The sequence below is a fragment of the Grammomys surdaster genome, unplaced genomic scaffold (assembly GCF_004785775.1).
Source record: "Grammomys surdaster isolate TR1022 unplaced genomic scaffold, NIH_TR_1.0 358, whole genome shotgun sequence".
In the NCBI taxonomy this organism is placed as follows: Eukaryota; Metazoa; Chordata; class Mammalia; order Rodentia; family Muridae; genus Grammomys; species Grammomys surdaster.
Window position 1 is genome coordinate 273,185 of NW_021604777.1, and position 26,880 is coordinate 300,064.

At 39.7% G+C, this 26,880-nt stretch overlaps 1 protein-coding gene across 6 annotated transcripts in view; it reads right to left on the reverse strand.

Moving 5' to 3' along the window:
• LOC114631337 (olfactory receptor 19) overlaps positions 1–26,880 on the reverse strand; it is a 44,724-nt gene that overhangs the window by 3,142 nt on the left and 14,702 nt on the right. For 3 of the 6 annotated variants that reach the window (XM_028779626.1, XM_028779628.1, XM_028779627.1), the window contains one exon: positions 11,021–12,866. In XM_028779626.1, the coding sequence (XP_028635459.1) occupies positions 11,933–12,866 (934 nt within the window). In that variant the 3' untranslated portion in view covers positions 11,021–11,932. Of the gene's footprint in view, positions 1–297; positions 440–5,127; positions 5,554–11,020; positions 12,867–26,880 lie in introns of those variants that run through there. The other 3 variants (XR_003712940.1, XR_003712939.1, XR_003712941.1) reach the window with 2 other exon arrangements.

Below are 26,880 nucleotides of genomic sequence, written 5' to 3' on the forward strand. Positions count from 1 at the left end.
GGACAGAGTTGGGACCTATTACAGAGTAGTCTGGGGCTTCAATCTTTAGTCTAATAGTAAAAGCAAGACTGTCATCATATCCAGACTTGTATAATCTGAGCCCCCAGGTTCTTCCCTTGATCCACTCTGTAGTGATCCTTTTTCCTGGCTTAGTAAATTGGATGGACATCGGGTTGCACATGAAGGCTGTGCAAGGGCCCTCTCCAGTCCACCTCCAGTTATCTGGGGGCATCCTGACCCCATTTACACTTAAGGAGATGGAGGAAACCCATTGCATTGATCTTTGGTCAAACCCACCTGAGTAGCCACATGGTTGACTTTGATCAGATCCCAAGAAGACTTAGGATGCCACCATGTATCTTCTGATGTCTCATACCCCTAGCTTGCACAGTAGAACTCTTCTATTTCCCCGCAGGTGTGCTTCATTGCTCTTGTTAGCCTGTCATGGGGGCAAACATAAAGAGAGATTTGTCTCGGTTTGGACCTAAGGTGCAGGTGACTACACCCAAACCCTCCAAAGTCTGTCCGGCCACAAATTATGGAGCAGGATCTTTGTCCACCACACTTAGGTAGTCCATATACACCCAGGCTCTTACATCCAGAGGCATAATAGTCTGGGATGTCCCATGTTGATAATCCTGCAGCCAACTGGCAGACATCTGGGGTGAGCAGGGGCCACCAGGTATATGGGCCCACTGTCTTTGAAATGGACCAAACAACGTCTCCAGTTTGTGAAAGGGCCTCCCATGTTAGCTTTTGGGGAACATGAGGGTTACCCTCAAGGGCTAGTCCAGGTCTTCCCTCCAGAAGCGAGATCATGGTCCAGACCATGAGTACCTCAAGTGAAATCATATTAGTCAGCTTCAGTCTGTCTCTGGATCCTTATCTTGAGTGGGTTTTGAGTGCGCTGGACTGTCCAATTGGGTGATGGTCCCTCTGGAGCTGGTTTCACATGAGAGGCATGGATCCAAGCCTATATTCCATCAACCTTTACAGCAGTGGGAGTGGTCAGCAACACTAGGAATGATCCCTTCCAGTGTGGTTCTAGAGTTTGGGCTTGGTGCCACCAGATGTAGACCATGTCTCCAACCTGGAAACTATGGGATGTTTCCGGGGTGTCCGGTTCATAGGTGTGGGCCAGCAGGGTCCACACTTCTTTTTGCACCACCTGAAGTCCTTTTAACCTAGCATACAAATTACTGTTACTATGACAAGTAAGTCCAGTCACTTGTCTTAAAGTGGTCAGAGGAGTGGGTGCCCCATACAGAATTTCAAAAGAAGTTAAGTTAAAACCTTGAAGGGGTGTTTTTAACCCTAAAAAGAGCCAGAGGAAGAAGCAACACCCAGTCTGTACCGCCAGTCTCCATGAACAATTTAGTCAAGATCTCCTTTAAATTTCTATTGTTTTGTTTGTTTGTTTTGTTTTGTTTTTTTAACCTGACCTGAGCTTTGGGGTCTGTAAATGTAATGAAGTTTCCAATCAATTTCCAGGTACTTGGCCATTCCCTGACTTACCTGGGTAACAAAGGCATGCCCATTGTCTGAGCAGATTACTTTAGGTACCCCGAACCACGGAAAGATTTTTTTCTAGGATCTTTTTTTACCACCACCATTGCTGTTTCCTTTTTTGTTGGAAAAGCCACTACCCAGCTGGAGAAGGTGTCTACAAATACTAGGAGGTACTTATTACTGTATCTGGCGGGCTTGATCTCTATGAAATCTACCTCTGTGAATGTGCTCTTGGTCTGTCACCTCAGAGGCGTTTGCCAGGCTCGGCCTTGGTTCAGCAGGCATTTACCTTTTGACAGGGTACACATGCATGTACGATATACTCAACCAGTCGTGTAAGTCCAAGTACATGGAACTTGGTGCTTAATATGGTAGCCACAAGTTTCTTAACTCCTAGGTGGGTTCACTGGCGCATCTGCTTCATCATCTCCTCTGCCTCTTTCTGAGGCAGAATTATCTTTCCAGCTGGGGTTTTCCACACCCTCAAGTCCTTATCAAACTCCTTTACGACTTTGGTCATTAAAGCCAAATCTTGGGCCATATATAGAAATGGAGGTGTGGGTTCAGCTTTACTTTCTGTTACTGAAATGGCAAAAAACATTTCACCCGCTTTACTCTCCTCACTTTTCTGTCAGCCATGTTATTTCCCTTTGTGACTCCTGAGATCTCTCTTTGGTGGTCAGGGCAGTGGATGATGCTCACTTAAGAGGGCAGGTGTAGTGCCCCAAGTAGCTCTAAAATCTCAGTCTTATTCTTATTTTCTTTTCCAGCTGACATGAGGAGGCCTCGATGCTGGTAGATAGCCCCTTGGACATGGGCCATAGCAAAGGCATATCTACTATCTATGCAAATGTTAACCTTCTTATCTTTTCCCAATTCTAGGGCTTTTATCAGCGCTATCAGCTCAGCCCTCTGGGCAGAGGTACCTTCGGGTAGTGTCTGTTCCCATATTACTTTTTGTCCATCTACCATTGCGGCCCCGGCCTTCCTTTTCCCATTTTCGAGGTAGCTGCTACCATCAGTATAACAAGTTACCTCAGCATTCACCAGAGGCTGATCACTCAAGTCCTTTCGACAGCCATGTGCCTCTGCAAGCACTTGCTGGCAGTCATGAGTTGGTGTTCTGACATTCGAGTCCAGCAGCAAGGTGGCTGGGTTCAGTCCAGTGACTGGGGTGAAAGTGATCCTGTCTGAATTTAGTAGCAAAGTCTGGTAGTGAGTCATCCAGCATTGGTGAGCCAATGATTGGGGGGCTGGTGGATCACACTCTCCAATGCATGAGGATCGGTCACCATCAAATCCTGCCACAGGGTCAACTTGTCAGCATCTTTGACTAGGGTCACCACTGCTGCCATGATTCATAGACAGGTGGGCCACCCAGCAGCTACAGAGTCTAATTTCTTTGAGAGGAATGACACTGGTCTTTTTCAGGGCCCCAGCTCCTGTGTTAGGACCCCTTTTGTTACCCCTCCATTCTCTGCAAGGCTTGGACACATCAGGAAGTCCCAGGGCAGGGGCTGACATAAGAATGGTGTCTTAATGGTGTCAAAAGCAGCCTGATCTTTTTTTTTCCCACTCAAATGGCCTATCATTTTTAATCAACAGATAGAGGGGTGCAGCCATCTTGGTAAACCCTGGGATCCGTAATTGACAGAATCTCATTGTCCCCAGGAATTCTCTCATTTGTTTGGCATTAGAAGGAGAGGGGATGTGAAACACAGTCTCTTTTCTAGCCTCTGATAGCCACTGTTTTCCATCTCTGAGCAGATATCTCAAGTAATTGACCTGTTTTCTGCAGATCTGGGCCTTCTTAGCAGAGGCCCTGTATCCTCATTTCTCTAGTTCAGTTAGTAACCAACTAGTTCCATCCAGGCACGTGTCTCTGTTAGGGGCAGCCAGAAGGATGTCATCTATGAATTGAAGAAGGGTTACCTGGGGGTTTTCTGTTCTAAACGGGGTGAGATGCTGGTGTAGAGCTTCATCAAAGATGGTAGGGGAGTTGTTGAACTCCTGTGGAAGCTGAGTCCATGTTAGTTGTCCAGATATTCCTGATTCCGGGTCTTTCCATTTGAAAGCGAAGATTGGTTGGCTTCTTGGCCTCAGTCGGAGACAGAAGAAGGTATCTTTAAGATCCAGTACAGTGTACCATGTGGGGAAAAATGACGCAGTGGTGGAGGTCCTGGAGACTTTCCACAAGGCGAGTCCCACATACAGGAGAAAGTCTAAGGTTCCAAAGGCTAGAGGCTTTGGCAACAGCAGACCCCAAAGACATGAGAATGTCCATAGTTCCAAAAGGGTTTATTGTCATGGCGGATGATGGATGGATCTGGATGTACCCCCCTGAAACTCAAGGTAGACCTGAGTTAAATAGGGAGGGAGAAAGGGGGGAGGTTCTGGGAAGAATGCTTGATTTGCTCTCCCCTTTGGCCTTCATTAGTATGCAAATCCCTAGGGCCTGAGGCCTATAGCCATACCCTCTACCTGTGCACTTTGGGAGGGCCTGTAATGGCCTACTTGACTGAACAATGTAGGTCTATGGAGACTAGACTGTATGTCAAGACTCTGGGATGTGGGGATGTAGCTGAACACCTGTTGTCTCTCCCTTGGAGTCTCATGGTTCCAGGACCATGTTCAGCCATGAACCAAGATACCCTTATGCAATCCCACAGTACCAAGTCCTTTCTAGGGGAAGAGAGCTCAATAAATTATGTGGGTTTGGTACTGTGGGATGTAAGTCCATCACCCATTTGTTTACCTCATGGAGATCTTGCACCGGTCAGTAGTCATTGGTATCTGGCTTTTGTACTGGAAGTAGGGGTGTGTTCCATGCTGACTGACACCTTTTAAGTATCCCTAAATCTAGCAATCTGAGGATATGAGGTCTAATTCCATCTTGGACTTCCTTGCTCATTGGATACTGACAGACTGTTATTGGAGTGGCCAAGGCTTTTAGCTTTATGTGGACCGCCAGCTGGTTCTTAGCTTCACCCATGCCTGCAGTTTCTGCCCATGCTTGTGGAAACTGGTTCAGCCACCAGTCCATAACTCTGGGATTCTCTTTTGGGTGGTCAAAGAGGTAGTATTCATCCTCGAGTTTTACAGTCAACACATGCAACATGTTTCCTTGTCTATCTTTTACTTGGGGGCCCTCTGGGAGGAAGTGGATCTGGGCTTCAATCTTTGCAAGCAGGTCCCTGCCCAGGAGAGGGTAGGGGAATTCTGGAATGATTAAGAATGAGTGGGACACCCAGCCCACACCAAGGTCCACTGTCCTTTGGATGGTCCATGAATATTGCTTATTGCCAGTAGCTCCCTGGACCTCTTGTCAGACAATGGGCCCGTGGTTTATAGAAGGACTGAATGTTGAGCCCGTGTCCACTAAGAACTGAGTGGGCTTCCCCTTCACTCTCAGGGTTACCTTGGGCTCGGGGAGGGGTCCAAGCCCCGTCCTCCCTAGTCACTCTCCTCACCCAGAGCCAGTATTTTGTGGCGTGGGAGTTCTTCTAGGGCATAGCGGGCCCATTTCCCCTTTTCTTCAGGCCAATCTCTTGCCCAATGCCCTTTCTCTTTGCAATAGGCGCACTAATCCTTATCCAAAGGCCTCCTTCAGTTGCCTGCTACTCTCTCACCTGGCTCTCGACTTTCTCTAATTACTGTGGCTGAAATTCTAGTCAAGTTCTTTTCCTGTCTTTTTTCTTTCTTTAGTCCCCTAGCTTCCTGCTCTTACTGCTTTCTCTCTTCTCTCTCTTTTTTCAGTCTTTCTGTTATAGAACACCTTTTCAGCTACCTGCACCAAATCTCTCAAAGACTTGTCTTGTAATCCATCTAACTTCTGCAGCTTTTTCTTAATATCACTTGCAGATTGGTCAATAAAGGCTACTGTCACTGTTGCTTTATGCTCATCAGACATTGGGTCATAGGGCGTGAACCAGTGAAATGCCTCCATCAGCCATTCTAGGAAGGTTGAGGGGAATTCGGTAGGCCCTTGGATCGATTCTCTTACCTTGGCCAAATTAGTGGGGCACCATGCAGCCTCTCGGAGACCTGCCATTAGAGACTGATGATAGACCTTCAAATGTTCCCTACCATTTGGCATGTTGAAATCCCAATCTGATCTAGTCAGTGGGAAGGCTGCATCTATCTCATTTTGCAGGAGTGTGGGTCTTCCATCTGTCCCAGGGACATTCTTTCTGGCTTCCAAGAGGTTATGCTGTCTTTCCTCAGTAGTAAAGAGTATCTGTAAGAGCTGTTGACAATCAATCCAAGTGGGCTGATGTGAAAAGAGGAGGGAATCAATCAGGCCAATCAGAGCCTGAGGGTCCTCAGAAAAAGAAGGGTTATGAGTCCTCCAATTATAGAGATTTGCCAATGAAAAGGGCCAAACTGGAAAAGCTAGTTGCCCTGATCACCGGGTGGGCCCATAGGCCCACAGAGGCAAGACAGTGGTTTCAGAGGTCACCGCCAGCCTACTCCAAGTTCTGGCAGCTGGACCCTCTTGGCTCCCTTCTGCTGGGGTAGCCAAGGGTTCCACCAGAGCTGTGGCCCCCTGTGCCGCCAGGGATGCGGTCCCCTGTGCTGCCAGAGCTGCACCCCCTGTGCTGCTGGAGCTGCACCCCCTGCGCTGCCATTGTGAGGAGCACTGGTGGGTAAGGAGGAGGAGGATCTAATAAAAGGTAGTCAGCATCTGAGGTGGGTAAGATCTTCTTTTCTCTCACAGGAAATGAGGTTTTCTTCTGCTCATCACTGTCTTTCAATGCGAACACCTCGGTCTTCAGTGGGCCTCAAAGTGAAACAAATTCGGGGACCCATGTGGGGCGGGGAGAGAACCAAGTTTTCCCAGACAGTTATATAGGGGATCTGGTCTGGATGCCCACCAGGACCCCTGTGAAAAACTCTTCCTTTAATCTGTCTAACCTTCTCTAGAAAGAAGGATCCTTCTGGTGGCTATCACATCTGATAAGATAGGCATTCTGAGGCACAGAATATCTGCTATTTCTGTTTCCTCACTCCTACTAACAGGTTGTGAGCTCTAGCCTTAACTTCAGTCCAGTGGTCAAGAGTCAAGGATAGTGGGGTAGAGATTGTCTGTCCCATGGCCAAAAGTTGATTGTCAGTCCAACACCACAAACAACGTATAACACAAACAAAATACATGAACAAAATCAGACATGGACATACTGCCAAAGGAGAGCAACAGATGCTGCCCCTGGAGGCTGGGAGACCAGACGGAGAATCCTATCTCCCAGAAGGACCTTGGAGCATCCCCTAGTGTCCCGTGACCTGTAGCATGCTGGCATGTTTACCGCACTGCTTACTCACCCCTTGAAGAGTTCCTTTCCAGAACTCAAAGCCTGACCCTTTCCCAGGATCTAAAACAGACTGCTCTCCCCGGGCACTGAAACCATGCTATACACTTCACAGACACAAACCACCAAACAGAAAACACACAGACCTGCTTGAGCGAGCGAACACCTCCGATCTCTGAACCATGGGGGGTCTGAGAGAGTGAATCTCAGTGGGACCTCCAAATGTTGGATCCAAAACCAGGGTAAGTGCTCCCCCAGAAACACTCATCGATAGCAGATCCAATGCAATAACATAAGATGTATTGATGATAAGATGATAACCAGTGCACTGGGGCTCCCCTATACACAAGTAAGAGGAATCCTGAGCCAAAGCTAAAAGCAGCTTATATACCATTTTTACAGAGTTCACAAGAACAGTTAATTACTTCTTAAACAATAACCATAAAGGATTTCAAACAGCCATTCCCAGGCCTGGTTTCTAGGTAACACAAATTTGCACATTATCTTTACAACAATGAGGGTTAGCTTAAGTGGCTTCTGTTTACCCAGGTGTACTAGGTTGAGGGCTCATCTCCCTGATAAACTCTTATCTTGGGCCCTTCTTTCTTGTTTGAGTCTTTGGACTGTGCTCCTCCTGGGATGTGCCTCGGGGGCAGCTAATGTTTGAGTGTAAACCAAGACTCAAACTTAAGGATCCTTTAATTTTAAGTTCAAGCTGAGATTTGAAAGTCTTACATTCTTACAGCTGCTCCTCACTGTAACATTCAATTTAGCCTTTTTTCCAATTTCTTATTAACATGTTCTCTACAGAGTGTAACACGCATTTCTCTCTTGGGCTGGTTTCATACTCTGTCTCTAGTTTTCCTTGGTGGGAATCCCATTGTTCTGGCATCTCTAACATCTTGGGGTCTCCAGTGAAATCCAGACTTCATTTTCAAAGCTTCATCAAATAGCATCTCCAGGCCTCAATGTAGGGGTTCCTTTGCCACATGGTGGGCCTCAGTGGCTTTTCTTAGCTTTGAAGGAAGATTCTACAACTCCTTCATACTTGTATATCTCTTCATAGTGCCAGAATCACTTAGTTAAAGCTGTCAAATTCTGCTGCCTCCGTGGGCTGAAAGCTGGTCCTCTCCTTGATTTAAGCTTACATAAGCTTTGACTTGTTGATGATTCCCATTGTTGAATAAATACAATTCTTTATACAAGCTTAGCTAGGTGGGGTCTTTCCCTGAGGATACAAGTTTTTTGTTCCATTTATCCTAGAACCTTTCCTTGAACTTCTCATGTCTTTGAGAACATGGCTTGGCTCTAACATTACTTTTCCTGGGGCTGTTTTCTCTTCTAATTATATATTCTGTATCTCATCATGCCATGGTTGCTTTTTTACATTATTGATTATATATGATTGATTATGGTTAATACTAGATTGTCTTGAAATCTCTGCTTATGAAATCAATCCAAAACTCTTCAATTTAGTCTTTGGCAAATTCTAAGACATAGGCGAATGCAGTCACATTTTTTTCACAAGTGTGGTTCTTAGGTGAATTTCTATTGTTCCCCACTGAAACCTGAAAAACCTCTGGGTTTACATAGTCCATATTGCTCTCAGAATTATTGCCCTCTAACAGCATTCAATCTTTTTCTTTTTCTTATTTAATGGAAAATAGATTCTTCTCTGATAGACTACATTCCAATCACATTTTCTCCTCCTTCCACTCCTTCTATCTTCCCCTCAGATCCAAATTCTACCTTATTTCCCCTTCAGAAAAGATCAGGCCTCCAATAGAGAACACCCAAATAGGACAAAAGAAAATACAGTAAGATGAGCCAAAAGCCCTCATATCAAGGCTGGAAAGGCAACCAAACAGGAGGAAAGGTTGTCAGGAGAAGACTGGAGACATCCCATGCAGTAAGATTATAAACAATATCAATAATTGTCATCCACAGTTCTGTGGCAGTTACATTTCCTTCTAATCCTCACTCCAAAAGTGGACACTGGGTTCAAAGAAGTCTCAAGGATGCTGGCCTTGTCTGGGCAAGTAATGTTTCTGTCAAACTCTGCTTACCTTTTCACAGATATTTAGACAGAAATATCTTGTAATTTTAGTCAGTTTAATTCAAGGAATCCTTCATTGTGACATAAACAGACAATGGAGCCCAGAAAGAAGGAAGTTGTGGAAACAAAGAGACATAAACCATAAACCAATCAAGCTAGCCAAAACCCATTATTTGCTTTGAGTTCTTTTCTCAGAGATCCTCCCAAATTCACACAATGAGTCAACTTAAGAGAGGAAGGATCAGCTGGTGGCATTGCAGCAAAGTATGACACTACTGGTGTCACTGCACTGACAAACTCCCAGGTTGCCAAAGTTTCTATTGCTTCCATCCAGGCCACACAGTCAAGGTTTTCTTCTTTTCTCAGTGCACCCTGGTATATTCAATCCATACCAAAGATGTTTTCCACATAATAATAATGATAATGAAAGATATGAGCAATAGCAGTATAGAAGCTTTGTGCTTTTCTGGGTTATGGACACTGGTTTTTAGTAGCTAGAAACTGAACCCTTGTTATTTCACCACCCTTAGGGCTTACACATTAAAATTCTCAAAATGCATTGGATTTTTTTTTAGTCCTCACCTTCTTGGCACAGACAATGTTCAAATCCTTTTGTTTCAAAGTTCTCCTGTTTGAAGGATAGTAGCTTCTTACCAACATTGAGATTCTATAAGAAGATTCTCCATTTGCAAGACACTCCAAGGAGTGCCTTAACTATCTGGGACCAGTGAAAATGCAGTTTCATCAGAACTTCTCTCTGAGAGCCTCATCATCTGTCGTCTTATCAGAACTCCTCAGACAAAGCCGTTGATATTAAGAGATGCCTGTCAGTCCATAAGAAGATATTCAAAAGAGTTTGTTCCTGTTGGCATACAGGATGGCGCCACGCCTCCTTGTTCTCCAGCAAAATAGCTTTGTTTTGTTTCAGTGTTTTGCAAAGTAAAATAATTGATCTGATGAATTATTAGAGATAGTAATGTCAAGACCAAAATTCCAAGAGATGCATAGTGGGAGGAAGGCTGCTTTCTCTTAGCAACATGGCCTTCTGTTGTTGGATTAGAAGGTATCTCATTCAAGGTCAGGCTTCAGAAACTGTGTTAGGCTAGTCCATGTCCAAGAAAACTAGTTCCTTTTTCTCCAAAGGAAACCTCATATGGAATCCAAGTAGCAACACGCATACACACACACACAAACACACACACATGTATATGTATGTCCTGAACACTTTAGAAAGCACTGTGAAGCCTAGGTCAATAGGAAGAGCAGTAGAGGAGTCTCTGGCATCTAACCATATCCCACTCAGAAGGCTTTCCTGCACAATGGCCCCTGTGACCACCGCTCATTTTCACCCTTGACTGTGCCTTTTGTACTACTCTAATATACTTTGCCTGTGAAATAGGCCACCCTCTGCATCTCAACAAATTCATTGTACTGAGATCATCAGCAGGCAGTTTATTCTTCTAAGTTCCTGTAGCAGGTTGTACATGCAGCCAAGGTGGGTAACTCCACCTAGGTCCTATTATTTGGTCTATTGTGGTAAACAAGGTCTTTCAGGCCTGCTCAGGCTGGAGGTAGGGCACAATTTTTTAATTGACGATTGTTTGGTTTCTATTTTAATTATTCTGCAGAAATTTGAAAGACAAATTGTTTATGTAGGGATACCTTCTGTCCCAGTTCATGGTTAGAAGTGAGTATAGTGAGGACTAAACAAAGTTCTTATGTAAGCTATTTTTTGCTCATATGCACTGAAGAGATTTCAGAACATAAGAGACAAAATGAAAATAATACTTTAAAATGTTTTCACTCACAACACATTAATGTTTATGAGGAAATATTTAAAGGGGAATATTATTGTTTTACGGCAAGGAAAAAATTTAGAAACTCTCAAATGTTTCAAAAGATCTACATGATTTTATTTTATATATAGGGGCATTTTCCTGTGTGTGTATATGTGTATCACATGAGTGCAATGCCCATGGAGGCCAGAAAAGTGTCAGATACTCTGAAACTGGAGTTACAGATGGTTGTGAGCCACCACTTGGGTGCTGTTAATTGAACCAGGTTCTCTGGAAGAACAGCCAGTGGTCTTAATCACTGATGCATCTCTTCAGCCCAACAGTTAAAATTGTTAAGAAAAAACATGAGGCCATTTCACATGTATCTGTCATTTCAGGCTATTTAATAAATGTCTTTATGTTTGATACTGAGGTTTAACATTTAGACAAACAGACATACATAATATATTGGATATTTTATGGAAAGCACATTACTGAAATTTTAATGTATGATTAAATATTTCTATATGGAATGTCTTTTCTGACTTGGAATCCACATTAAGACAATTAATTTTTACAAATTTATCTTTCTGTATAAAAGATTTTTTGAACAATAAAACTATTCCAGAATAAGAGTAAATTATACCAACAATGGGACAACTGCTTATCAGGACAGCTGCAAAGTACATGGCAATATCATTAAAACAGGCACTATGGCAGGCAAATGGTACCAGTACACTTGCAAGGCATATTTTATATTATCATACTAGAATTCTGTACCAAAAAGCAGAATGGGCTTATGAACAAGAAATTGAATATAGAAATAGTGCCCTAATCAGGATTATGAACTTACACAAATGCATATTATTACAAGATTGAAGTCTAGACTATAAGAATAGTTAAGACAACAATATAAAGAGGTAAACAGAAAACCGGTAAAAACAAGTTATAGAACTTCTTCTATATTAAGATTACATCGTGGACTTCATTAATTGTAGTTTATTCCATAGTACTAGCACATCATAGTTATGTAAAATAAGTGAGAATCTACAAATTGCTTCTGACATGATATTGGGAAGAATACTGGAAAATTGGAAAATGTGTATAAGAGAAGAAAAAACCCACTAATGATATTACAGAAAAAATCAGTAAAGCAGTTGAAAGAGATCAAAACTCTAGGCAGTAAGTAGAAAGATGAAATTCTCTTTTTTTTTTCTATTCAATTAAAGAGTTACAATGCTGGTTTTGCTACCCAGACCATAGGCACTTCTTGATAAATGTCTCTCTCATGGCTTCCTTCTGAAGAGCCTTCTCAGAGCTCCCATTAGGTCCTTATTCCTTAGACTGTAGATGAATGGGTTCAACATGGGGGTGACCACACTGTACATAACTGATGCTCGTGCAGTTGAGTGTGAGTTTTGGGTGAAAGAAGAACTAAGGTACACACCCAAGAGTGTAGAATAGAATAATGAAACAACAGACAGGTGGGATGCACAGGTGGAGAATGCTTTGTACTTCCCCTGTGATGATGAGATTGCACGTATGGAGGAAACTATCTTAGAATAAGAGTAAAGGATACCAACAAGAGGACCACCACCCAGTAGTACAGCTGCAAAGTACATCACCATGTCATTAGGAAATGTGTCATTACAGGCAAGTAGTACCAGTTGATTAAGCTCACAAACAAAATGGGGAATTTTCAAGTCTGTACAGAAGGACAGCCGTAGTGCCATTGAACTTTGTAGCAAGGAATTCAATGCTGTTGTGATCCAGGACCCTAAAACTAATAATCCACAGAGGCGGTGGTTCATGATGACCGTATAGTGCAGAGGATGACAGATTGCCACATATCGGTCATAAGCCATCACAGCTAGAAGAAAGTTGTCCAAAACTCCAAAGAGTATGAAAAAGTATACTTGGGAAATGCAGCCTTCATATGTTATCACCTTATTCTTCGTCTGTATATCCACTAGCATCTTCGGTATGCTAACAGAAGTAAAGCAGATGTCAGCAAAAGACAGATTGGAAAGGAAGAAGTACATAGGTGTGTGAAGATGGGAATCTGTGATGGTGGCAATGACAATGAGCAGGTTCCCAAGCAGAGTGACCAGGTACATGAACAAAAATAGTCCAAAAAGGAAGGGTTGCCATAGAGGATCCTCTGAAATTCCCAGGAGAATAAATTTTGAAATTTGTGTGTCATTTTTCAACTCCATATAGCTAATATAACAAAAAAGGAGAAAGCAACCTGATGTAATTCCATTACTAAGTAAAACATTATGTAACATTAACCTGATAGAAAAACTGTACTTTATACTATACTGTTAGGATAGTAACTCCTGTTTTGAATATGAGTGTATTGCTTTTTAGGGAGTTCCCTGGTATGACTTATTTAGAACAATCATCTCACTCTAAGCCTTTACCTCAGAAGACTTTTATTATATATGTCTTTAATGTATTCTTTGTTATAGTTGGAAAATACAATTTAATATTAGTCACGCTCCATATATACTCCTGAGATTTTATATTTTACTATGATCACTTTTATCTTGTGACTAAATAAACACAATACATTACTTCCACAAACAATAATAAATACAGATTTAAAAAAAAACCAAGTCTCCAGGGGGTAATACTGTCTAACTAGCTCAAGTGGTTCCTGAGAGACTGAAAGGAAGAAAAACTTCCTTGATTTGAGCTGCATTTTAAACCTTGTTTCATCCCTTGAGGAGTCACAAAACAATAAGACATAAAAACAAACTTCTCAAAAGACAAAATGTTTTATCAATTTGGTGCTCACATACTTACAAGTTGAGCTTCCATTTGGTGAAAAAATGCAGAGGGAAAAGAACACATCATGTAAATGAAATATATGACTTTTTTCTGCACCATTCAAGATTATTTTGAATTTTAACTTATACATAATAATTCAATATATCAAATTATACAATACAATGCTATGATACATGTATATATGACATAATAACCTAATCTACCATAAGGAATTCCTGTAGTTCCAGTCTTCAAGATATTCTCATCTAGATACTTTGAAGTTTATGATCCATTAGCTACAGTCACCCCTGTGTGCAAAATAGGACACAGTCTTCTCATGTCGTACTGTGGCTTCCTGCCTACTACTCAAGCTTCCTAGCCCTCAACTCCCACTCCTCAACCTCTGAAAACTAGTGGTCTACTCAACTTCTGTAATGAAAATGTGTTAGGTTCCACAGTGAAACATTAGTATGCATAATTCTATGGCATGCACCAAATATAGAAAGACGATAGCAGGTTAGACCCCCATTTCCCCATAGAGATATTTTCTGTCTTACTCCAGGCTTTCAAAATTTATCTATTTGGATAAGCAATATAGAAGCACTATAATTGTTCCTGGTATCATCAAAGTCTCAAAGTCTCTCCACATTACCTTATATAAGATTCTGTGTACCCACCAGGACAAAGCATTGAGTGTGTCTGATCCCTGAGGGCATTGCATCATATGCACATTTACAACAGCATATTTCATATTGAAATTGTAATTTAAAATCCAAGTAAGAAGTATTCTGTTTTGTTTTCACTTCTATTTTCACAGTTAAGGAAATATGTTTATATTATATGGAATAAGGCTTTTAAAAGGAGATATTATGTAATAAATGGAATTGTAGATGAATAAGGTTAGATTTAACTAATTTATTTAAAATATTTGCATTAAACAAACTTAAGAAGAATAGTAATATTAATTGAAAGACCATATATAGTCCCCAAAGTCCCTCTAATGTTTTCAAAAGGAGTTGATAACTGATCTCAAAGTGACCTATAAATAAATGAAGATCATGTTTCTTAAGCATTGTGGTACATAGTACACGCTTAACTATTTATTAAATTAATTATGAATCAAGTCTCAGTGCATTTAAATAAATACTTGAATACATGACTTTCAATCTAGAGTAAGATAATATCAGTTCTCTAGCTGACATATTACAAGTGGAAGTAAAAACCCTTTGAAAACAAACTATACATTTTGAAAGATATCTACGAGTAGATTTCACAAAGTTATCTGCAATGCTACAAAAACTCAATAGTAAGAAAAGGAACATATTCAACAAAATAGAAAAAGCCTAAACTAAAATCTATGTAGACAGACTCATGGCATAGGTTAAGTAAAAGCTAATCAAACTGTTGTTTCATTTCAGAGATAAGGATCATCTCACTTCACTGTATGTGGAATACTCTATATCAACAAATGCATTATTAAGAGCCTTAACAACACCCATTCTCGTCCGATTACTGTATCAATGGATTAATTAGTTAAGCATGTAAGTTGCCGCTGATGACTGTAAGCTCCTGGCCAGGTCACCCTAAGGTAAGTATTTCTGGTTTTGATCTCTCAGTCACTTTTCTGTCACACCTGCAGAGCCTCAGACTCACCTGGATAGGGCTTCTGGATGAAAAGATCCTTATTGGAAACCTAATCTTTCCCCTGTATGGTTGAATACAAGGCCTGAAAATAGTTTGAAGACAGCAGGAAGGGGTCATGAATCAATTCCAAGTTATCTGAACACCCTAAAGAAAACAGAAATGTTCTGTCCACAGCAGTGTTGCATATGCAGAGACAAAGGCAAGGGAGTTTTTAAAGCTCTGTATATCTGCATATTATGTATATTTCCCTCTTGTCATCTCAAGAGTTGATTACATAATTTTCCTATGGGACTTTGATCTTCATGAAATAAGTGTTTCATGTGGAGTCTCTGTTCCCATGACATTTGATTAAATGTTAGGCAAACCAGACTTCATTTATTCATCTCCATGTATTAGTCTACCTTTCAAAAGTAAAATATACTAAGACCATAACATCACTCTGGCCTAATGCTTGCTTCTTGTTTGTTCTGTATCTTTTCTGAAGAATAAGCCATGTAATGAACAGGTGTCATGAGTCCTCCAAAGCCTTGATTTGGTTTTGGTTATACAGTTTTTAGTATCTCCACAAATTTTATTATTCTTGTCTAAAAGAAGGGAGTGACCTGTGCTTTTTTTCCCAAATCATATCGCTACAATCCTTGGCTTCATTGTTCATTTTAAAACCAGTTATACTATTATAATGTTCTAGAAGAGGAAACACTCAACACTTTTCACTATAGTCACAAAGCTAAAATAAAGCAGGCAAAGAGTTAGATATGTGGCATGGAAATTAATGGGATAGAAATTACTCTTTCAAATCAATAAAGAACAGATATGTTCGGAAACACAAGAAATTAATTGCCTTTAAGTCATCACTACTGAAAATATTGAAAGAACCCATACATAACTATGAGAACTAACATTAGATTCATGGAACTAAATAAGAATATTACATCAAATGTCTATTGATTCTATTTATCATTTCAAAGAGCCAGATCTTAGATTTGTGGTTCTATCTGTTATCTTTATTTCTATGTTATAAAGTTTTCCTATGATTTTTGCTTTTTCTTTCTGTTTACTGGATTTGGATTTAGTCTGTTCTTGTTTTTCCAAAGCTGTATCAATTTTTCTTGAGCTGTATCTTGTTTTTCTTGAGTTGTATCATTAAAATATTTATTCATGCCCTTATTATTTTTTTTATTTTAGGTACATAGTACTGTATTTTCCCTTTAGGATTTTGTGACAGAAGTTTTGTTATGCTGTTTGCACTCTAGTTTAGTTACAGGAATCTTTACATTTCTTTCTGGATTTCTTCTTTGACTCAACCATTATGTTATTTAATCTCCTTGAGTTTGTTTAATACTAGAGATTCTTTTGTTATTGATTTAAGTTTTATTGCGTTATGATGAGAAAAGATACACAATTTTAATTTTTCTGAAATGTTGGCATTTAAAAATGTATTTTAAATAAAATAGAATTACATTACATTGTTCTTCCCCTTTTATCCCCCAACTCCTCCTAGAGACCCTCCCTTCAATATCTGCCATACGTTTCATTCTCGATTGACAGTCTATTTTCATTGTCATATATATGATATATATATATATATATATATATATATATATATATATATATATATATATATATATATCTTACATATGTACAATAGATAAATGAAACTGTTGAAATTTTTGCTGTTGTTTGTGCAGTTTCAGAGCTGACCACTGTGAGTTGGATAACCAATAGAAGACCTCATCCCTGGGAGAGGCTAATTTTCCCTCTCAGCCGTTATTAGTTATCTGTAGTTCTTTGTCTAGGGGTGAGACCCTATGTTTTCCCCCATCCCACATAAGCATGTCTATTGATATTGCCATTGTTCTGATTTTGTTTATACAGCCATTTCTAGAAAGACTATTTCACAACAGACTCCCTGGAATTCTGGATATTAGAACATTTCTATACCCTCTTCCATGATGTTCCCCAAGTCAGAGATGCAGAGCTGTGATGTAGATGTATCCACTGGAGCTGGATTCTCTACAATCCATTGATCTCCATCTACATTGTGCCTACTTGTATTTCTCTGTGGTGGTTTCCACTTGCTGTAAACATAGCTTCTTTGACGAGGAGTGATAGTTACATCTGTCTATGGGTATAAGGATAGCATTTGGAATTGTGCTGGTCTAGTAAAGTGGAATAATAGAGTCTCTAAGATCCATGATCTCACTAACTCTGGGAACCTGGCTGGGTTTCTAGTACCAGGCACAACTTGCTTCCTGTTGAGTGGTCCTTATGTCAAAGTAGACAGTTATTTACCACAAACTTGTGAATGTCACTAATACATTTTATGAATATCTAGCCATGCTGTTCATTGGTTTCATTGTCATTCATAGGTTTCATAGCTAGGTAGGTTGATCAATTGACTTACTGGCACAGACATGCACTTATCTCCACTTCCTTTCTATATAGTGCTGGAAGCCCTAGCCACAGCAATAAGGAAAAACAAACAAAACAGAGCAACAACAAAAAGCCAAAACCAACCAAACAAAAGAAACCCCTAAATTAAAAGGATACAAATAGAGTCAATAAGAAATAAAATCATCCCAATTTGCAGATGATATAATACTTTACATAAGAGATCACAAAAAATTCCACCAAAATAAATTAGAGAAAATCAACAATTTCCTCAAAATGGCAGGATAAAAAGTCAACTTCCAAAAATCAGTATGAGAAAGAGATCGTAGGCATACTCAGAATAGCATCAAAGAGAACAAAAATACCTTGGAATTGACTTAACTAAGGGTATGAAACACTTCCACAATGAAAACTTCAAATCACTGAAGAAAGACACTGAAAATGGGAAAGATACCTAGTGTTAATGGATTGGTAATATAAATATTGTGAAATGACCGTTTTGCCAAAACCAATTAGAGATTCAGTGCAACACAAATTAAGTTACCTGTAACATTCTTACAGAAATAGAGATAGCATCCTAAAATTCACATGGAACCAGAAAATACCCCAGATAGCCCAAAAATTGAAATAAAAATAATAATATTGAAAGAACCACCATTCCAGACTTCAAGATGTATTACAGTGCTAGAGTAATGAGAACAAAAATAGGACTGGCAAAATAAACCTCAACACACACCAGTGGAATAAAACATAAGGACTCAAACACAAGTACTTAGAACTACAGTCATCCTTTATTTAACAAAGAGACAAACAAAACAAAAATCAAAACAAACAAACAAAAATACTCACACACCACTCACTAGAGAAAAGACAGATCTTCCACAATGATTCTGTTCTGGAGAAACTGGATATCTACACATGGAAGAATTAAAGCAGATCCCTATCTACCACCATGCATAAAAATTAAATCCAAGTGCACTAGAACCCTCAATTTGAGTCCTGAAACACTAAAACTTCTAAGAGGAAACATAGGCAGTATTCTACAAGATATTGGTGTAGAAAAGTACTTTCTTAGCTGGACTCCATTTGCCCAGCAATTAAAACCAATAACTGACTAGTGGAAACTCAAAAGAGTAAAAAAGCTCTTCCCAGCTAACAAAAACCCATTGAGTGAAGAAGCTCACAGAATGGGAAAGAATCTTTGTCAGTTATACAACTGCCGGAGAATTAAAACCCAGAATATTAAAAGAACTCAAAAAAAAATTGAGGAAACACATGACTAATTTTTTTTAAAAATGGGCTAGGGATCAAAACAGAGAGTTCTTTTTTTAATTATTTAATTTTATGTGCATTGGTGTGAGGGTATCACACCCTTGGGTCTGGATCCCTTGGAACTGGAGTTACAATTGTAAGCTGTCATGTGGGTGCTGGAAACTGAACCCAGGTCCTTTGGAAGAACACACAGTGCTCTTAACCTCTGAGCCATCTCTCCAGTCCCACTAAACAGAGGAGTTCTTAATAGAAAATAAAAAAGAAAACTGTTCATTATCCTTAGCAATTAGGAAGTGCAAATTTAAACAAGTTTGAATTTTTTTTCACCCCAAGCTAAGATCAACGAAAGAACTGACAACTAATGTTGTAAAAAAAGAGGAACCTTCATTCACTCCCACGTCTTGCATCCTTAGCAAGGGGCAAAAAGAGAATAAAGAAAAGACAGATTTACAGACACAGTGAGGGTGGAATTAGGTAGGGTTTTCTAACACTACCATCATAATCTGGAGCCTCAGCATGGTAATAAACATGTACCTAATAAGGTATAACATAGGGAAAAGAGTTAGTTAGTCTCTGAAAATGAACAGTCTCAAGCTGTAATATCCAGGAGGAATAAAACAAAGTTTATAGATTTTGCACACTCTGATCGATCATTCATAAACATTCTTACTCTAATTCTCAAGGAAACCTTTGTATTCTTCCTTAGCCTGGCATGTATAATAATGTCTTTGCCAAGTTCCTATGGCCCAAATGTCTTGGAGTCCTCAGTAGGATTTGCCCATGTCAAGATAATGTGCATTGACTGCTTGGCTCATATAGGGGTTTCTACAACCCCACACATTTCCATTATTATTATTTTTAGATGTTCAGGATGGATATTTATGGCTAGTCTAGGGACAGTTCACTGTGATGCTCTATGCCAGACTGAAAAGCTGTTAAGGAAGAACATAATAACCACTTCATCCAACAAAAACAAAGAGAATCTTTAAATAAGTTACAAAGGCAGCTAGCCTATGCATGTCCTCCTTTACAGTCTAGCATGCTGAGTCTCCCTGACTGTCAAAGAAGAAATAAAGAATGAAAGAAAACAAAGAAACTGCCTGAAACTAACTGAAGACGAAAACAAGAAAACAAACCATCTGAGACACATTGGTAGTAACTCCACAGGGACATTCACAGCTCTAAGAGCCTTGATTAAAAACAGAACAAGTATAAATGAATGGCTTGGGAAAATAAGAACAAACCAAATCCAAACCCAGCTTGTGGCAAGAAATAATCAAAACCAGAGTGGAAACATGTGAAATAGGAGTGTGTGTGTGTGTGTGTGTGTGTGTGTGTGTGTGTGTGTGTGTAGTGGGATACCATCCCACTACATTTGTATAAAGCTCAACAATTGGGCTTTATGAGAGGTAGGTTGAGTGAGGAGAGGAAGAGGCGAAGGAGAGGGAGGACTGAAGAGAGGGGTAAATGGCAGCGGATGTACACTGTCTCCAGCAGCCTAAGGTAGTTGTAAAATCTAGATTAGGTATTGGGTAACACCTCTAATTGTGTGGGCTTCTTGTTATTTGAGCATTACCAAATATATAAAGCTATTGGATAATCTTTAAACATTAGAGTCTCATTTCTACAGGGTACCACGTGGATGGTGGGATGGTCTGTCTGGGCTCAGCCTAGCCTTGTGGAGACAATGTGGAAGATTGGTGAAGCCATCACCTATACTGGCGACTCATGGGTGCCGGTGTTTCTGGCTGGCCAGTTCTAGCTGTGGTGAGCCCATGGCCTCTAGCTGCTTCCAGCTGTGGAGCACTTGGCTTCAGGCCATGGACCATGGCAGCCTGAGCTAAGCAGAGCCACCACTGCTGAGATAGTCCGCCCAAGAAAACGCCAATCTAAATATTAACAGTAACACACACACATATATATATATATATATATATATATATATATATATATATATATGCATCTATTGTATTGCTAGTCCCTCAACCTAGAACTGACATTAATACTTGTAATGAAAATGGTATAAAAGAAAAAAGGAGGGGAGGGGATGGGATAGGGGTTTTCTAGGGATGGGAAATGGGGAAAGGGGATGGCATCTGAAATGTAAATAAATAAAATATCCAATAAAAAATTTTCAACTCAACTTTAGAAGAGGAAGAGGAAGAGGAAGAGGAAGAAGAAGAAGAAGAAGCTGTAGTTATACAACCCAGGCCCCAGATCCAGGGCTTTAAGCTGGCCACCCTAACATCTACCTCATCTATGAAATGTCAGAGTGTGTGAAAGGATTCATCCTACTGATCCAAAGCTGCAGGATCTCTATGACACAAGGCAACAATAGGATATCCAAGAGAAGTCCCAGTGAGAATACAGTATTGATGGTATAGCAGCAGCCAGAGGCCCCCTACCAAACTAATGACTCATTGCAATGAACATTTGCAAGTAAAATGTGTGGACAAAAGGGTATACTGTGGGACACGCTGTGACACACTACAGCTTCTATGACAAGATGCTTTCTGTGCTTTACTTTTGAGTTTTTTTGTTTTGTTTTATTTTATTTTGGGGAGGAGGTTGCAAGGGCAGAGGGCAGATACAAAGGGAAAGGAGATGAGTAGGACTGGGATACATGTTGTGAAACTCACAAAGAATCAGTAAAAAGTAAAATAAGAGAGAGAGAGAGAGAGAGAGATTGTAGTTACCATGTTTTATATTATTGTTTTTAAAGTTTTCATATTTTGTATACACAGGATGCATTTTCAGTGAAAAAATGCTATTCACTCTAAAACACTGTAAAACTGTAGTCTGCATATGATAGAGTCTCCTACACTATCTTGTTGTGAAAATTTGTTCATTTAGAAATTTGTTTGCTCCCCTAGGAGGAATGCCCCAGTCTGCCCAAGGAATGCTGCAGGCAAGATGTTTCTTCCCCACCTACCTCCCAGGTGCCTCAGAAATGAAGCTTAGCATGCTTAAGAGCATTAGGCAAACAGCCCCCATTCAGTCATTAGACTTTCTGTATCCTGAGCATAGCTGGTATGTTGGATAGTTTTATGTTGAGTTGATACAAGTTGATTAGTGATTGATGGTAAGAGGGCCCAGCCCACTGTAGGTAGTGCCATCCCTGGGCTGGAGGTCATAATCCTAATAAAAATGCAGGCTGAGCAAGATACTAGGAGCAAGTCAGTAAGCAGCACCCTTCCATGGTCTCTGCATCAGCTCCTGCCTCCAGGTTTCTGCCATGCATGAATTCCTGTCCTTACTTTCTTTGGTGATGAACAGTACTGTGAAAGTATAAGCCATATAAGCCTTTTCTCACAAGCTTCTTTAGTCATGGCAATTAAAAAACAAAAAACAAAAAACTAAAGATGTCTAGGGCTACAACTCTAGCAGAAGCCCCTGTACTTTACCAGAGACCACACCAGTATCCAGAACCACAGGTTCTATCTACAGACATCCAACACTTCCTCAGAGCCTGCCCAGCTTCAACAGCTACAACAGCACCCTTCCCCTCATCTTTACATCCAGGCCCACTGCTCTAGGAGAATCCCTCTCTTCTACCAGAAAAACCCCAGAAGCTTCCTACTCTACCAGAGGCCATTCTAGTACCCAGAACCTCAGAGGTCACACTGTCCTTCAAAACACCAACAGGTCACCAGAATCACAGGCAATTCAGGTCAGAAGACCAGAGAGGAAACGGAAACCAAGGGGGAAACTATCCGTTCAGCAAGATATACTAAGTATTTGACACCCAAACTTGAAACCCCGATACCTAGAGGTCAGCCTAAGAGTACAATCAACAAAAGCCAAGGCAATGTGGTACCACCAGAGCCCAGCTATCCTACAGCAGGAAGCCATGGATATTACAATACAGCTGAAGCATAAGAAAATAACCTTAAAAACAATTTTATGAAGAAGATAGAAATCCTTAAAGAGGAAAGGAGTAAATTCCCTAGATAATGTCAATAAAGACAAGAAAAATAACGAACAGGTAAAAGAAGTGAATCAAACTGTTCAACTCCTTAAAATAGAAGTAGAAGCAATAAAAAAAAAAACACAAACAGAAAATCCTGGAGATAGAAAATCTAGGTAAATGAACAGGAACTACAGACACATGCCTCACTAACAGAATATAAGAAACAGAAGAGAGAATCTCAAGTGGAGAAAATAAGATAGAAGAAATTTATATATTGCTCAAAGAAAGTGTTAAACCTTAAAAAAAAAAAAAAAAAAGAACCCTGATACGAAACATCCAGGAAACATGGGATATTATGAAAAGACCAGACTGGAATTAGGGCTGGAAGAAGAAGAAGAATCCCAAATCAATGGTCCAGAAAAAATAGTTTTAACATTTGATCACACCTGAAAGCTCTAGAACCAAAAGAAGCAAAGATCCCCAAGAATAGTAGATAGCAGGAAATAATCAAACTGAGGACTGAAATCAATGAAAATTAGAAATTATAGAAAAGCACACACATTTGTAAAAGAAACAATAGAAAAGCTTAAACCACACCCAGAACCTCATTCATTGACAGTGGAGACTTAAATACCCCATACTCAGCAATGTTGACAGGTCATCCAGACAGAAACTAAATAGAGAAATAATGCTGCTAGCCAATGTCATGATCCAAATGGACCTAACAGATAGCTATAAAACATTTCACCTAAACACAAAAGAATATATCTAAATATATCTTCTTTTCAGTACCTCATTGAACCTTCTCCAAAACTGATCATATACTCTGGCACAAACCAAGTTTCAAAAGATTCAGGAAAATTGAAATAACTCCTTGTATCCCATCAGATTATCATGGATTAAAGCTGGATTTCAAAAACAACAGAAGCAACAGAAAGTCTAAAAACTCATGGAAACTGAACAACTCTCTACTCAATGATTATTGAGTCAAGAAAGAAATAAAGCAAGTCTTTCTAGAATTCAATCAAAATGAAGGTAGAACATACCCATACTTGTAGGTCACAATACAAGTGGCAGTAAAAGGAAAGGCTATAGCACTGAATGCCTTCATAAAAACATTAGTGAGACCTCATAGTAGCAACATAACAGCATACCTGGAAGCTCTAGAACCAAAAGAAGCAAAGATACCCAAGAATAGTAGATAGCAGGAAATAGTCAAACTGAAGACTGAAACCAATGATATAAAAACAAAAAGAAAAATATAAAGAATCAAGGAAACAAAGAGTTAGTTCTTTGAGAAAATCAACAAGATAGACAAGCCCTTATGCAAACCAAAAGACTAAGAGAGGTCATCCAAATTAACAAAATCAGAAACAAAAGGGTGATACAACAATAGATACCATGGAAACCCACAGAATTATTAAGTCATACTTTAAATCCTTATACTTCACAACATTGGAAAATCTAAAAGAAATGGGCGTTTCCTTAATCGATACCACTTACAAAGTTAAGCCAAGATCACATAAACAATATAAATAGACTTCAGGAAACAGAAGCAGTCATTAAAAGTCTCACAACCAAAAAAAGCCCAGGGCCAGATGGTTTTAAAGCAGAATTCTACTCTACTTTCAAAGAAGAGCTAATGCTAATACTCTTCAAATAACTCCTACAAAGTAGAAACAAAAAGAACATTGCAAAATTCATTGTATGAGGTTATAGTCACCCTGATACCCAAACCACACAAAGACTCAATGAAGAAAGAGAATTACAAACCAATGTTCTTCATGAACATAAATGCAAAAGTACTCAATAAAATACTAGCAAACCAAATCCAAGAACATATCAAAGTGATCATTCACCATGATAAAATAGGCTTCATCCCAGAGATGCAGGGATGCTTCAACATATGAAAATTTGACAATATAATACATGATATAAACAAAAAAAAACACGTAGTGATCTTATCAGATGCTGGAAAGGTCTCTGACAAAATCTGACACCTTTCATGATAAAAGTCTCGGAGAGATGAGGGATACATGGTAAATACCTAAACATTATAAAGGCTTTATACAGCAAGCCAGAACCCAACATAAAATAAAATGGAGAGAAATCAAAGAAATTCCACAAAAATCAGGAACAAGACAAGGCTGTTATGATGGTTTGTATATGTTTGGCCCAGGGAGTGGTACTATTAGAAGGTGTAGCCCTGTTTGGAGTAGGTATGTCCCTGTTGGAGTAGGTTTGTCACTGTGGGTGTGGGCTTTAAGACCTGCATCCTAGCTGCCTGGAGGCCAGTATTCTCTTAGCAGCCTTCAGATGAAGATGAACTCTCAGATCCTCTAAGACAGCAGTCTACTCTTTCTATATGTATTCAATATAGTATTTGAAGGTTTAGCTAGAACAATAACACAACTAAAAAAATAGAAATTTGAAAAGAAGTCAAAGTATTTATAGATGATATGATAGCTATACATAGATGATCCCAAAAAATTTACCATGGCTGGATAGAAGATTAACTCATAAAAGAAATCAGCAGCCCGCTTATATACGAATGACAAACAAGTTGTAAAAGACATCAAGAAAACAACACCTTTCACAATAGCCACAAATAATATAAAATATCTTGTTGTAACTCTAACCAAACAAGTGAAAGACTTTTATGACAAAAACTTCAAGTCTTTGAAAAAAAATATTGAAAAAGATACAAGAAGATGGAAAGATCTCCAGTCCTTATGGATCAGTAAGATTAACATATTAAAATTGGCCATCCTACCAAAGCCATCCACAGATTCAATGCAATCCCCATCAAGATTCCAACACAATTTCTTAAAATCTTTAAAGGACAATTCTCAACTTCATATGGTAAAAGAAAAACCCAGAATAGCTAAAACAATATTGCATAATAAAAAAATTCAGAGGTATGACCATCCCTGATTTCAAGCTCTACTACATGGCTACAGTAATAAAAACTGCATGGTGTTGGTATAAAAACAGATACATTGATCACTGGAATCTAATCAAATACCTCAACATCTATTAACACTTAATTTTTGATAAAGAAGCCTGAATTATACCATGGAAAAAGGAAGCATCATCAACATATAATACAAGTCTAACTGGTAGTCAGCATGTAGAAGAATGCAAATAGATTTATATCTATCATCCTGCAGAAACCTACCTCCAAGGATGAAAGACCTCTGTGTAAAACCAGATACACTAAACCTGATAGAAGAGAAAGTGGGACTAGCCTTAAATACATTAGCACAAGAGACAGTTTCCTGAACAGAACACAATATCTCAGGCACTAAGATCAACAATTAATAAATGGGATCTCATGAAACTGAAAAGATTTTGAAAGGCAAAGGACATTGTCAATAGGACACAATGGCAGGCTAAAAATGGGGAAAAAATCTTCACCAACCCTATATCCGACAGAGGGCTAATATCCAAAATATATAAATAACTCAAGAAAATAAACTGTACAGATCTGGCATCACCCCTCACTGGCTATCTCCCTGGAGAACTAGCCCCACCTCTCACAAGTGGCAGCAATTGGATAGCAGGCCTTGGGCTTCACAAGGGCAGCACTGTGGAATCAGACCTGGCAGAAGGGGCATAAGTGGGCCAGTCCCTAAGACATGAGAGCTGGAGAGCTGACCCTGCCTCCTGATGATGGTAACTTTGGATAGCTTAGCTTTGGATAGCAGTGCTGATGAGCTCACTCTGGTAGGCTAACATGCTCAGCTATCATCCAGGCCCAGTTTAGAGCTTTGTGTTGGCACTCTCCAGCATCTACATCATCTATGAAAGGATGATGAAGGGGTCCATCCTACTGATCCAAAGCTGTAGGAACTCCATGACACAGGACAACAACAGGATAACAGGAAGTAGTCCAGATGAAGATTCTCTATTGTTTCTGTCACAGAAGCTACAGACTTCAAACAAGACCAACAATTCATTGCAATGAACATTTGCAAGTTAAGATGTGTGGATAGGAGTATACTGTGGGACACACTATGACATACTACAGCTTACATAATGAGATATTTTCTATGCCTTATTTTGTGTGTGTGTGTGTGTGTGTGTGTGCTATTTGGGGAGAGGTTTCCAAGTGTGGAGGGCAGATATGAGAGGATGGAAAGATGAGTGGCACTGGGGTGCATGATGTGAAACTCACAAAGAATCAATAAAAAGTTTAAAAGAAAGAAAGAAAGAAAGAAAGAAAGAAAGAAAGAAAGAAAGAAA